Raw genomic sequence first — 14,240 nt, 5'->3', positions numbered from 1 at the left:
CAACGGTTGCCTCGGGGTTCACGGGGCTTCGGGTAGCATCAGGACAGAAGGGGCTTCCTCGAGGGTCTCGGAGGGGAGGGTCTCCCGTGGAGGGGAGACACTACCCTCCGGTGCTGCCACGTCTTTCCTGGCTGACACCGGTGGATGGGACACACTCGTGGGCAAAGTGGAAGGTTCGGCATCGGTGCCCCCCTTCCTGGTCTTCTGGGGGGCCTCCGCTTCGGGTGGATGAGGCGGAGCTCGAGCCTTCCGCTTACCTCGCTTCCCCTGGACTAGGGCCCAGCCCTCCATGGCAGCATCTGGGGGCTGGTTAGCAGGGGTCGTGTCAAGGGGATGGCTCAGGGACTTGGGGGGGAGGGGGGGAAACGGTGGGGCAGCATAAGGGAGGGAGGATTCTCCCTGGGGCAGGCTCTCTCCCATGCCTGGTGGTAACTCTGCCACACCCTCCTCCATAGGCCCCGCTAGATTGTCAGCCATGAGGGCGGGGCTGTCCCGCTCGTCTGGGCGTTGTAGGGGAGGTGCCCCTTGGGCCTGAGCGGGAGTAGCGGTGGTCCGAAGAGGACAGGGGGTGGGTTTGGGTACCGGGCGGCCAGGGCCGTCGGCAATGACGGGGCCGATGTCCTGCCAGGTCTCGGGGATCCCAGGTGCCCCTCCTTTCCAGGCTAAGGGGCAGTCCTTCCAGACATGCCCCGACGCCCGGCAGAGGTAGCACCGGGCTTCCCCCGTGGAAAAGTACACCCGGTAACGGGCCACCTGGTGGGGGACTAGGAAGGACCCTTCGAGCACCACTCCATCACGCGCCGCCGCCGGCAGTAAAAGTTGCACTTGCGGGCGGAAGGAAAAAATGTGACTGAGGGTGGGGTCCTTGCAGCCCAACGGGAGAGGGCTGATAACAGAAACAGGTTTTCCCAGGGTGGAAAGGGCGGGTAGCAGGGCAGCACTGGAGAGAAAAGGAGGGAAAGAAGTCAGGACCAGGCGGACGCCCAGGTCCTCTACCGGCTCTAGGGGGACAAACACCCCCCCTACCACCAGGCCCCTCTCCACCACTTCCTGGGCGGCAGCCTCCGATGCTAAGAAGAAAACGACCTTTCCGTACATTTTGGAGGCCGCCACAATGGCTGAGGGCCCCACCTCGCCAACGCCGGCACGTAGGTCTCCACATGGGGCGAGGCAGGCACCAGGAGGCATTGGACACCATGCTTCCTTGTCATGGTGGGAAAGGGCACCGGCCACTATTGATGGTGGCAGAGGCGGTGGGCGGGAGAGATGACAAGGCAGCAGGCGGGGGGGCTGCTGCCGCCCAGGCATACATCCTGGGGGCTGAGGGACATCCGCAGAGCTGGTGGAGGGGGCAGCGGGTGAGGACGCCGTGGTCAGTGGCGGGGCTGCAGCAGTGAGGGTGGCCCCTGCCATGGAGGGCCCGGTTGTTTTAGCGGGGCCCTTCCCCTTCTTCTTGCCCTGGCCTTTCCCGCCGGCTGGGGAGGCTTCCCTAGAGTCTGGGGAGGCGATGGGCATGGCAGCAGCGGAGGTCACCCTGGTGCCCTCCATTGCCGATGCCCCAGCGGGGGCGGTGGCAGGTGATTAACAGGAGTTGGGTCAGGTAGAAAGGGACAAGCTGTGGGGTGGACAATTTGGGGGGGGCGGGGAGGGGGGCACATGAACACCGTACGCTTGTCCAGAGAGTCCAGTTTGGTTGGCTGGTGCTTCTGGCCCACACGGTGGAATCAAGGCGAGCAGCTGAGTCCAGAGGCAGATGTTAAACAGCCAGCAAAGACGGTGGAGGGACCAGTGGTGAAGATCGTAGTGTGGGGGTTGGGAGGACACAGATGAATCGGGGGGCAGCTCCGTGCCACACCCCCTGTGTCCCTACAAACACAGTTAAGACACAGTCAAGGCCTCCACCCACACAAGAGCACAGTTTGAAAGTTACTGAGTCTTAGGCCTCCTCCACGGCGATTTGTAGATTCCCCGGGCAGTGTTCCTCCGGTGGACGGCTTTTTCTCTGTCTGTTCCGGGCTTTCTTTTTTACATTCCAGAAATGCCGGAGCAAGGTGATAAGGATCCTCTCGACCGGAGACGGGTCCACAGACAAACAGCAAGCGGCTGGGTCTGGGGGCTGGGTCCTTCCACTCCCCCCCTCTGGGGAAGCGGGCCGGCAGGCCCCCCCTCTCTTGGGGGGGGGGGGTGTTCAGCTGGAGCGGCAGCTGCATCCGAGGGCAGGCGGCGGGGGGGGCTAACAGCCGGCCAGCACTCTAGCAACAGCAGAGAAAGAAAAAAAAACAACAAAAAGAAAAGAAAGGGGGGGGGAGAGCGTCTGGCCCAGTCAGGGGGGGAAGCCGAAAGCAGGGGCAAAAAGCAAGGAAAGCCCAGGTCAGAGGGCAGCAGCAAGAGAGCAGGCTAAGTAGGTCCCTTTTCCCTGGGTAAGGTAACAAGGAAGGTTTTTTTTTTTTTTTTTTCTGAAACAGAAAAGAAGTTTATTTGTAACACTTACAAGAATTACCAAAGGAAACAAAACAAACTATGCAACAAAACAACACAAACAGAAGGTATAACACAGCAGCTTTCAGGAGGGAGAAGTGTTCAGGCTAGCCTGGGCCCAGAGCGGGGGGGGGCTTCCTCGACACTTGTGGTCTTCCACCCTCCTGAGTTACCTGGTGGCCTAGAGCGGGGGGGCTTCCTCGACACTCGTGGTCTTCCACCCCCTCGAGTTACCTAGTGCCGCGCCCAGTATCACCGATTATCCCTCTCCTGAGAGTGCCCGGGAAGATGGGCACGGCTGCGGGGTGGGCGGTTTAGGGGTGGGGGGGTAGACACCCATGTATTATAGGACCCCTCCTAGATGACAGGAATGATGGTATCCACAGCGGCAACGGCTGGGGCTGGCGTCTCTCGCTCTTCCCCTCAATCAAAGGGTCAGACAGAGGGAACCGGACGGGGTCACCGAGCAGAGAACCCCGGACAGCGCCCACCGCTCCTTGAAGGCGTCAAGGTGGCCCAGAGGAACTCTGCCCGGATACGTGAATGTACTGAGGATCGGAAAAAGGCCCTACAATCGCAGGACGCTTCATGGGCCAACCTCCCCTCTCTGATTTTATAAATGGCTGTTTTAGCCAAGGCTACGAGGAGGTTAACCAGGAGGTCTCGCGATTTTGTGGCCACGGATGGGGAGTGTATAGATAAAAAGGTGAGGGGAGAAATGAAGCCAAAAGCGCAACAGAATATTTGTGAGGAGCCGGAAAAGGGACTGCAATCTGGCACACTCTAAATATACGTGCGCCAGGGTTTCCCCTCACATTACAAAAAGGGCAAGTATCCGGGATGGGGATAAACCGTGTCAGAAACACGCCCGTGCTCACAGCTCCGTGAAGGAGCCGCCAACTGATGTCTCCGACGGGCCAAGGGAGCAGGAGGTCCCGCCACTTTGTATCGGGGCGGGACACCAGGGTGTGGGCATGAAGGGTGTGAAGCGTGAGTGTGTATAAATAATTCCATGGTGCGATTTGAAAACTGACCGGCTGCAGTTCATGCAGCCGGCTTGCAGTGAAAGGGTGAGGGGTTTGTTGGGATCGGCAGGGTAGGGGCCCAATGGAAAGGTCCGGCGGGCCTGGGGTAGAGGATGGGCGGGGTGTGCCCTCGCGCAAGGCTCGGTTGACATAAGCCCGAGCAGTGGGGGTCAAGGCGGCCTTCACCTCCTGAAGTACGTGCCGGGGGATACGAGGGCTGGAGAGCCCCATGCGCCGAGTGAGCGTCAGGGGATCCAGCCAGTCTCTCCGGTCGTAGTCCAGGAGGTCTCCGACCCTTGTGACTTCCGCCAGGACCAACCTCTGGCGCACCGAGTGGGACTCCACCACCTGCACACGGAGCTGGGGGTTGTGTAGCAGGGGCTCCGTGAGGAGATCTGCTCCCACGGTGGCCGCCACGGACCTGGTTGTTAGAAACAGTTTCCAGGTCCGGAGGAGGTCCTGGTAGAAGACCGGCAGCCCGGAGAGGTCTCGCAGAAAACCCCTTGGAGAAAGATAAAAGAGCTGCCGGTCGTATCGAAGCCCTTGGAAACGGCGCAGGAAGGCGTGCGCCAGTATGCTCCACGCAGAACTACCTGCACTATAAAAGAGCCTCTGCAGGGCCTGGAGGCGGAAAACGCGGACCTGAGTGTGCAGACACTTCAGGCCCTGCCCTCCTTCCTTCAGGGGTAGATGATGAACTCCAACAAGGGCCCAGTGCATTCCTGACCAGAAGAACCCCAGAATCAATCTCCGGAGGTGGGTCAGGAAACCCAGGGCCGGGGCCAGGGTGTTGAGCCGGTACCAGAGGGTGGACAGGACTAGTTGGTTAAGCACCAGTGCTCTCCCTCGGAGGGAGAGACATCGGAGTAGCCTCGTCCATTTCCGGATCCGCTCTATCACCCCGCCCTCTAAATTTTGCCAGTTCTCCGGCGGGGAAGTGTGAGTGGCGGAAAGGTAAACGCCGAGATAGAGCAGTGGATCCGCACTCCACTGGATGGTCTCAAGCGCAGGTGGGAGGGAGCTTACCTGCCGCCAATCCCCCACGCCAGAGCTCTTGACCCAGTTGACTCGGGCGGAGGAGGCTGCCGAATAGATGGCTTGGCATGCCTCCACTCGCGCCAAGTCGCCCGGGTCCTGGACCACGAGGAGTACGTCATCGGCGTACGCCGACAGGACCAGCCGCAGCTCCGGCTCCCGCAGCACCAACCCTGTCATCCTCCTGCGGAGGAGACAGAGGAAAGGCTCGATTGCCAGAGCGTACAGCTGGCCCGAGAGGGGGCACCCCTGCTGCACTCCTCGCCCGAAGCTGACCGGTTCGGTCAGGGTCCAGTTGAGCCTAACCAAACACTCCGCGGAGGCATACAGCACCGGAGAAAACTCACAAACTGAGGTCCGAATCCAAACGCCTGCAGAGTGCTCAGGAGGTACCCATGGTCTACTCTATCGAACGCCTTCTCCTGATCAAGAGACAGGAGGGCAAACGACAGACCATCTCTCCGCCCGAGTTCCAAAAGGTCTCGGACTAGAAAGAGGTTGTCAAAAATGCTGGAACCCGGGACAGTATAGGTCTGGTCTGGGTGGATCACATCCGCCATCACGGACCCTAGCCGCAGCGAGATTGCTTTCGCTACGATTTTGTAATCCGTGCTAAGGAGTGAGACGGGACACCAGTTTCGTAGATCGCGGAGGTCCCCCTTCTTCGGCAGCAAAGCGAGCACCGCTCGCCTGCACGACAGAGGGAGGACCCCGCTCTGCAAGGACTCAGCCCAGACGGTGACTAGGTCTGGGCCGAGAATGTCCCAGAACGTGCGGTAAAACTCCACAGTCAGCCCGTCCATGCCCGGAGATTTATTGGTGGGCATGCGACGGAGGGCTTCCGAGAACTCGGCCAGGGTGAGAGGCAGCTCTAGTCGGTCTCGGTCACCCACGCTGACCGTGGAGAGTTCCTCCCAGAGCACCCCGCAAGCGCCAGGATCGGTCGGATCCGGGGAGAAAAGGCTTGCGTAGAAGTCACGGGCCCTCCCACACATCTCCTCCGGATCCGTGAGGGGGGTGCCGTCTTCCGCAAGAAGGCAGGTGACGTGTTTCTTGGCCCCCCTCGTTTTCTCCAGGGCATAGAAGAAGCGGGAGCCGCGGTCCATCTCCCGAAGGAGGCGGATGCAGGACCGAACGAAGGCACCTCGGGCCCGGTGGTCCTCGAGGGCCCGGAGCTCCTCCCGCTTCTCCCGGCACGCTCCGCAGAGGGACGGGTCCTCGGGACCGGCGGCCAGGCACCTCTCCATCTCTAAGACCTCCCGTTCCAACTGCTCGATCGCCACATTTCGCCGTCGGCTGGTGCCCCGAGTGTAGTCACGGCAGAAGAGCTTGGCGCGCACCTTCCCGAGATCCCACCATCGCCGCACTGAGGGAAAGGCACGCCACTGCTCTCGCCAGGCCAGCCAGAACTCCCGGAAGGACATCACAAAGCTCTCGTCCTCCAACAGGCTGTTATTAAAATGCCAATAGGCCGGCCCCGGTCTCTCTGCACGGAGGGAGACCCTTACGGTGATTAAATGATGATCGGAGAATGGGGCCGGCCGAATGGCAGAGGAGTGGGCCTGTGAAAGATGGAAACGGGATAAGCAAATACGGTCCAACAGAGAGTGGTGTGACTGATGGGCCTCCACCCGGACAAAGGTGAACGTGGAGGTGTCATCTGGGTGATGGTCACGCCAGACGTCCACTAGGGAGTGATGTTCAACTATCCCTTGGAGAATATTCGCGGCAGCTGGGCTCGGTTCGGCCCCTGAGCGGTCCCGTTCTTCGAGGGTGGTGTTAAAGTCCCCTCCCAGGACCAGGCACTCGTGCGAATCCAGGGTGCCGAGAAAGTCGGACACCCGCTGATAACATTGTGGCCGCCTGGAGCTCATTTGCGGGGCATAGATGTTAACAAGATTAACCACGAGCCCCTCCATACGGACTCGAAGGTGCAGCAGGTGGCTCGGCACAGCCTCATTGACCCCTAGCACCTCAGGCCGTAGGTTGGGGGAGAACAGGGTCGCCACTCCAGCTTGCCAGGTCGCGAAGTGGCTAAAGTATACCCCGTCCCCCCACTCCAGCCGCCACCTGTCCTCGGCGGCCGGGTCCGTATGGGTCTCCTGCAGGAAAATTACAGAGTACCTCCCTTCCCGAAGGTAAGAGAGCACCTGGGACCTGCGGAGAGCCATCCTACAGCCCCTGGTATTCAGGGTCGCAATAATAAGAGGCGTCATGTGGAGGGCTGCGGGGGTGGGGGCTTCATGTTGGCGGGGGTGTTCAGGGCCCCTGGCGGGTTGCGCAGCAACCCGTGACCCATCCCGTGGGTGAGTAGATCGCGTTGGAAGCTGCGGGCTCGCTCGTAGGCCGCAGCACTGCGCCTTCCTTGCCCCCTACCCTCCTTTATAAGGGCCCTTGTGGCCTGGAGAATTTGATCAAAGTCCCCCCATAGCTGAAGAGCCAGCTGTGCCCTATCGCGGGCGCCACGGGTGTGCTCTAGGAACTTCCGTAGCGCATGCCGCAGCTCATGGGGAGTGGGGTTACAATTCCCGAGGTGTTTCCTGGTGGGACTCTTAATACAGCCTCGTGGTCCGCTAAGGCGGGTAGACAGGGTGCGGACCACCGACGGGGCGTCTGACAGGCTGGGGTTATTAAATTCATTTCACGGGATGGCAGGGGAAAAATTGCCACTCCTAATGGGTCGCGGCTAGAAAGTGCAAAGACTGCTCCCTGGGGGGAATCTGCGAAAGGCGGAAAGGAAATAACCCCAGGGGCGGCATTAACATTGCAGGAGGAGGGGGCTTGGGCAGGGGTGGGGGCAGGGGCAAGGCTCTGGGGTTCAGGAGGCAAGCAGCTAAAGGAAAGTGCCTCCTGAGCAGAGTCAAGGGTTAAGGGGTAAGGGAGGGGGCTCCCAATAATGCTAGGCGCTAGCTCCATGGTGGTCTTAGCGGCCATGGCATCAGGTGGTGGACCACCTTCTGCAGGGTGCTCACCCGGGAAGGCAATTAGGGGGAGGGAGCCTGGGGAAAGGGAGGCTGGGGTAAGGTTGCCCAGCTCGAGGCCAGCCGGCAGCAGATCATCCCCTCCCTGGGTGACCGGGGTCAAATCTAGGGCCTCAATCTCCGCGTACACGGGGGAGAGGCCAGCTCCTGCCACCCCGGGGGCCTCTCCTCTAGGGCCCGCCTCAACGGTCGCCTCGGGGTCCGCAGGGGGTTCGGGTGGTATCCAGGCAGAAGGGGCGTCCTCAGAAGTCTCGGAGGGGAGGGTCTCCCGTGGAGGGGGGATTCTGCCCTCCAATGCCAGTCCATCTTCCCCTCCCGACACCAGCGGATGGATCTCGCTCGTGGCCGTGGCGGGAGGCTCGATAGCAGTGCCCCCTTTTCTGGTCTTCCGGGGGGCTTCCGCGTCGGATGGATGCAGCGGAGCTCGAGCCTTCCACTTGCCTCGCTTCCCCTGGACTAGGGTCCAGCCCTCCATAGCGTCATCTGGGGGTTGGTTAGCAGGGGTCGTGTTGGGGGGCGGAGGCGATGGTTCAGAGGTTCGGGGGGGTAGCGGTGAGGCAGCATGAGGGGCGGGGGTTTCTCCTTGGGGCGGGCCCTCTCCTATACCCGGTAATATCCTTGCCACACCCTCCTCCATAGGCTCTGTTGGATTGGTACTAGCAAGGGTGGAACTCCCTTGCTCGCCCGGGTGTTGTAGGGAAGGTATTTCTTGGGCCCGGACAGGAGCAGCGATGGCTCGAGTAGGAGGAGGGTTGGTTTCAGGTGCCGGGCAGCCAGGGGCGTCAGCAGCGACGGGGCCGATGTCCTGCCGGGTCTCGGGGGTTTCGAGTGCCCCTCCCCCCCGGGCCAAGGGGCAGTCTCTGCGGACATGCCCTGCTGAGCGGCAGAGGTAGCACCGGGCCTCTCCCGTGGAGTAAAAGACCCGATAGCGGGCTCCCTCATAGGGACTAGAAAGGACCCCTCGAGCGCCTCTCCGTCACGCACTGCCGCCGGCGGTAGAAGCTGCACTTGCTGGCGGAACGAAAGGACGTGACGGAGGGTGGGGTCCTTGCAGCCCAACGGGAGAGGGCTGATGACAGAGACAAGTTTCCCCAGGGTGGAAAGAGCGGGTAACAGGGCAGCATTGGGTAAGAAGGGAGGAACGGAGGTAAGGACGAGGCGAACGCCCAGGTCTTCTAATGGTTCTAGGGGGACAAACACCCCCCCCCACCGTCAGGCCCCTCTCCACCACCTCCTGGGCGGCAGCCTCCGAGGCTAAGAAAAAAACGACCTTCCCATACATCTTGGAGGCCGCCACAATAGCCGTGGGTCCTACCACCTTCGCCAACGCCTGCACGTATGTCTCCACGTGGGGCGAGGCGGGCACCAGGAGGCAACGGACGCCGTGCTTCCTGGTCAAGGCGGGGAAAGGGCCCCGGCCGCTGGTGATGGTGGCGGAGGCGGGGGGGGGGGCGAGATGACGAGGTGGCAGGCAGGGGGGAGCCCGTTACCGCTCAGGTACACGTCCTGGGGGCCGGGGGAGGAACAATCGCAGAGCTGGTGGAGGGAAACGCAGGGAGGGGCGCCACGGTTGATGACGAGGCCACAGCGGTGGGGGCAGCCCCTGCCATGGAGGGCTTAGTGGTTTTAGCAGGGCCCTTTCCTTTCCACCCGCCCTGGCCCTTCCGGCCAACCGGGGGGGGTTTCCTAGAATCTGGGTGGGCGGTGGGTGCAGCAGCAGCAGCGATCACCCTGGTGCCTCCTGCTGCTGGTGCCCCAATGGGGGGGGTGGCAAGTATCTTAACAATAGTGGGGGGGGGGACCTTGGGGGTAGGGCAGGGGTGGTGGTGGGGGAGGGACAACTAATTTTGTTGAAGCAGTCTCACCCCTCTCGTTCCCCGCCATTGTGAGCAGGGAGAGACAGGGAGACACCGGAAGGAGAAGGGGGGGGGGGGGAGACAGGAAAAAAACCACTCCTCCCCGCTAGGCTGCAGGCGGGGAGGGGGGGGGGAATGCTGAGGGGGTTGGACTGGGGGGGGGGGGAAGAAACAAAATCGGGGTCCGGTAATAGGGGCAAGCTGTGGGATAAGCAATCCGGCGGGGGAGGGGGGTGGTGGTGCAGACCCACACACGTTTGTCCAAAGAGTCTCGGTTGATCGGCTGTTATGTCCGGTCCGGAAGGCAAAGTTCAAAGCGAACAGCTGGATCCGAAGAGAGATGGCAGATTGCCAGCAGGGACAGACGGCGGGGGGGCCGTGACAGTTGTAATAACGATGGGGGGGTAGGGGCACCGATGGATCGGGGGTGGGGGTCTCCACGCCACACCCCCTGTGCCGCCACAAACTCCCCCCCACGAGAGTATAATTCAGAAAATTACTCAGTCTTACGGCCCCCTTCACAATGATTTATAGCTCTCCTGGATTATTTCTCCTGTCTGCTGAAATCTTCTTCTCTGGCTGCGTTGGCTGTGTTCCAAGGCTTCCGGCATGCTAAGAATGTTGTAAAGTCCGAGCTGCTGGCAAAACGGCTGGGTCTGGGGGTTTCCACTCCCCCCTCCGGACAGCAAAATCGGCAATCTTCCCCCCCTCCTCCGGGGGCTCAGCTGAGGCAAATAGCTGCGCCCGAAAGCAGGCGTGGGGGGGGGCGGGTGCTGGCAAACTAAGGGCCGAAGCACGTAGACGGGAAAAAAAAAACAAAGAATAAAAAAAAAACAAAAAAAAGCGTCTGGCCTGGTCGGGGGGGTACTAAGGCAGGTGCAAAAAGTAAGAAAAATCCAGGCCAGGGGGCTTTAGGGAAGAATAGAAAGCAAATAGCTGAGGAGCAAGCAAAGGACGTTCCGTTTCCCAACAGGGAAGGCTCCAGAACAATCAGGAACTTTCTGGAGACAATTAAGGCAGGCTGATTAGAACACCTGCAGCCACTCAAGAAGCTGCTAGAATCAATTAAGGCAGGCTAATCAGGGCACCAGGATTTTAAAAAGGAGCTCACTTCAGTTTGTGGTGTGCTGTGAGGAGCTGGGAGGAAGAGGCACAAGGAGCAGAGAGCAAGAACGCGGACCGTTGGAGGACTGAGGTGTACAAGCATTATCAGACACCAGGAGGAAGGTCTTATGGGGAGGATAAAGAAGGGGTTGGGAGGGGGCCATGGGGAAGTAGCCCAGGGAGTTTAGCTGTCACACAGCTGTTCCAGGAGGTGCTCTAGACAGCTGCATTCCACAGGGCCCTGGGCTGGAACCCGGAGTAAAGGGCGGGCCTGGGCTCCCCACAAATCCTCCCAACTCTTGGTCAGACATAGGAGTCGTCGACCTGGACTGTGGGTTCAGAAAAACGGCCAAGCTGAGGGCTGCCGTGAAGCTCCAAGGCGAGCAAATCCGCCAATAAGCGCAAGACCCACCAAGGTAGAGCAGGAACTTTGTCACTATATACACACACACACACACACAGAATAAGTTTTAAACGAACAATTTAATACTGTACACAGCAGTGATGATTGTGAAGCTTGGTTGAGGTGGTGGAGTCAGAGGGTAGAGGAGGGTGGGACACTTCCCAGGGAATGCCTTACTGCTAAATGATGAACTAGCACTCGGCTAAGCCCTCAAGGGTTAACACGTTGTTAATGTAGCCTCACACTCTACAAGGCAGCATGAATGGAGGGAGGACACACAACAGACGCATGGCAGTGGCCGCAAACATTCCCTGCGGAAACTGAACGTGATGATGAACCCACGCTATCCAACGGGAGCACACCACTCCCTCCACTTTCTAAAGTGCCAGGGGGTGCACGTGTGTTTGTGTGTGTGAGAGAGAGACACAGGAGTATTGCCCCTTTAAGTACACTGACCCCACTCTAAGTACACTGCCTTTTTAAGTTGATCAGCAAGTTGAGACAGCAGCTGCTGCCAGCAAGCTCCCTCCATCCAGAGCCCTGTCGTGTGTCCCCCCACCCCACTTTGTGGAGATGGGGTACAGGAGCAGGGGGAGGAGGACACCCTGACATTAGCACCCCTCTTCCCCCCTGCCCCTGCACAGCAAGCAGGAGGCTCCCAGGAGCAGCTCCAAGGCAGAGGGCAGGAACAGCACACGGCAGTGGGGGAGGGACAGCTGAACTGCCCAGCAATTCATAGCCTGCTGGGTGGCTGCTGCACAGGAATCTTAGAGGAGCTGATGGGGGCTGCCAGCCCTCCCTGGTTCCAAGCCCCCACCAGCTCGCTCTGACGGGCTGCTCTTCCTACAAGCAGTGGACCAAGCAGGCGGCTGCCAAACAATGTTAGAAGGGAGCATTGCGCACCTCTAAACAAGGCTGATCTAGTAGAGAACATGGACATAACAACCAAACAACATTAACCAGGCCAGTGTTAAGTGAGGAATTACTGTACCAATACTCAGGCTTTGTCAACACCAGCACTTTTGTCAGTAAAACTTTTGTCGATCAGAGGTGTGAAAAACAACAATCCCTGACCGACGTAAGTTTCACTGACAAAAGTGCCGGCGTGGACAGTGCTATGTCGATGGGAGACACTCTCCCGATGGCATAGCTTCTGCCGCTCATTGGGGGCGGTTATATTATGCCGGTGGGAGAGCTCTCTCCCTTCGGCATAGAGCGACGACACGGGTGTGACACAGAGTGACGCAGCTGCGCCACTGTAAGGTCTGTAGTGTAGACACAGCCTCAGAGACCACTGCCACGCTTAAAGGAAGCGTGAAAAAGAGGTGTTTAGAAACAATTTCACTGGCCCTCCATGGAAGACATTTGCAATCAGTGCCATAACGCCAAAGCTTAGAGTGTGAAGGAGGCAGGGGAATGTGGTTTTAAATCCTGTTGGGACGCTTTTAAAAATAACGTTTAACTTAACCCAGCAGCAAGAGAGTTTGAGACGTATGTGGAAGGGAAGGAAGAAAGAGACCCAGTGGGGTGTCCTAATACGGAGTCTAAACTACAGACATTGTCACCTCACCTCAGTACATCATTCCCTTGCAGTGTATGGGCCCAAGGGAGGAATTAATCTGAATTCCTGCAAAAAGATGGCAAGGGCACGCTCATCCTGCAGGATTTAACCATGGCCGTGTACACTTATGTTCACCCCAGAATATTCCCTTGGTGAAATTACCACAACAGCGTGTGTGGTACTGTTACGCTGTATACATCAGATAGTCACAGTTTCCAAAGTCAGAGAGAGAGAAGATGCAGCAGCTACTGTACCTTGCCACACTGTTTGTATGGAATTCCCTTTCGGTCACAGTACTCATAGCATAGGGCTGCACCCTGCACGCACAATTTAGCTTTCAGAGATCCAGGTGTGTAGTAAATTCCACTATGAATAACACCACTGTTATGTCCACTCTGGTGGCAGGCTAAATAAAGAGAGAAGTTATGCTATTAAAATACATGCTCCACATATCTTAGATTTTATACACTACCTTCATTCTTTCAGTCATCAGAAAAATGATCAATTTAAGCCTGTGCCCTAGTTAGATTCTACAGTAATAAATATCTGAATGCAGTAACATACCACTCTAGGAGATTCTTCTCCTCCAAGCTGTTTAGATGGCTGTGTAGGAAACAGTCAATGAGAGGGGCTGCAGGGAGCAGTCAATCAGGGCCCAGCAGGCTCATATAAAAAGGAGCTGAAAGGGCTGGACAGATGAGTCTGCTTGCAGGGTCCAGGGGAGCAAGAAGAGGTGCTCCTGGCTGGCTGAAGGGGCTACAAGGGCTAAGGCAGGTAGTTGCGGGCAGGGAACCAGGGAACAGCTTCTGGCCGGCTATCAAGACTCAATTAAGATGGACTACAGGGAAATGGCCCAAGGAATTGCAGTTAGTTAGAGACATGGCACGTAGCTGCTACTTAGAAGATCCCTGGGCTGGGACCTAGAGTAGTGGGTGGGCTCAGGTCCCCCACTCCCACAGCAGCCAGTGCAGAAGTGGTTGTAGACAGGCCCAGGGAAGGGACTGTACATGGAACTGTTACTCCCTGGAAGGGAGCTGAACTGAGACTGAGCCAGCTGGACAGTCGGGCTCAGAGGACTAAAGGGAAGGTGAAGAGCCTCAAGCGAGGAAGCCCTGGGGGTGCAGTGCCATCCCAGAGTAGGAACCTTCACACATAAGCTGACCAGCTAGGGTACTGAGATAGGCCCTGTTGGTCAGACTGAAGACTGGAGCCTGGGGAGGGCTACAGAGACATTGCCAACGGAGGGGTACCGTGATAGGCTCTGCTGGACTGTGAAAGGACAGAGTCCAGGGAGGGCTACAGGACATTACTGAGGGCTTTGAGACACACCCGGTTGGACAGCGTACTGCAAAAGGGGTTTGTTGTGTTTGTTTGCACATAGATTGTGGGTGACTTGGCTGAAGGGCTGAGTCACCAAAGACCCTCCTGACAAGTGCAGAGGTGGATAGGGGGCACTGTGAGCCAAGAAACTGAGAAAGCTGCAGGCACTCATACACTGAACCAGGGGGCGCTCACAAGAGGTGGGTGCAACCCCCTTACAAACCCCAATTGTGTACACATCAGTCCAGACTTTCTAAATGTTAACAAAAAGAAAAGGAGGACTTGTGGCACCTTAGAGACTAACCAATTTATTTGAGCATGAGCTTTCGTGAGCTACAGCTCACTTCATCGGATGCATTCAGTGGCTGCTACTCTGAAATCTGATAAATGTTAACACTAATTCTTAAAATGAAATGATCCTATAAAGCCTCACTGTACTCCACTACCAGTATGATCCTGAATATCTCACATACTGGC

At 58.3% G+C, this 14,240-nt stretch overlaps 1 protein-coding gene across 1 annotated transcript in view; it reads right to left on the bottom strand.

Annotated features, from left to right (window-relative positions):
* L2HGDH (L-2-hydroxyglutarate dehydrogenase) overlaps positions 1–14,240 on the bottom strand; it is a 46,963-nt gene that overhangs the window by 25,288 nt on the left and 7,435 nt on the right. Inside the window, exon 3 of the mRNA XM_084632640.1 lies at positions 12,698–12,849. Coding sequence (XP_084488766.1) covers positions 12,698–12,849 — 152 coding nt within the window. The remainder of the gene's footprint in view (positions 1–12,697; positions 12,850–14,240) is intronic.

Source organism: Lepidochelys olivacea (assembly GCF_965140295.1).
Source record: "Lepidochelys olivacea isolate rLepOli2 genome assembly, chromosome: 6".
NCBI lineage: Eukaryota > Metazoa > Chordata > Testudines > Cheloniidae > Lepidochelys > Lepidochelys olivacea.
This window is presented reverse-complemented; position numbering and strand designations above follow the sequence as displayed.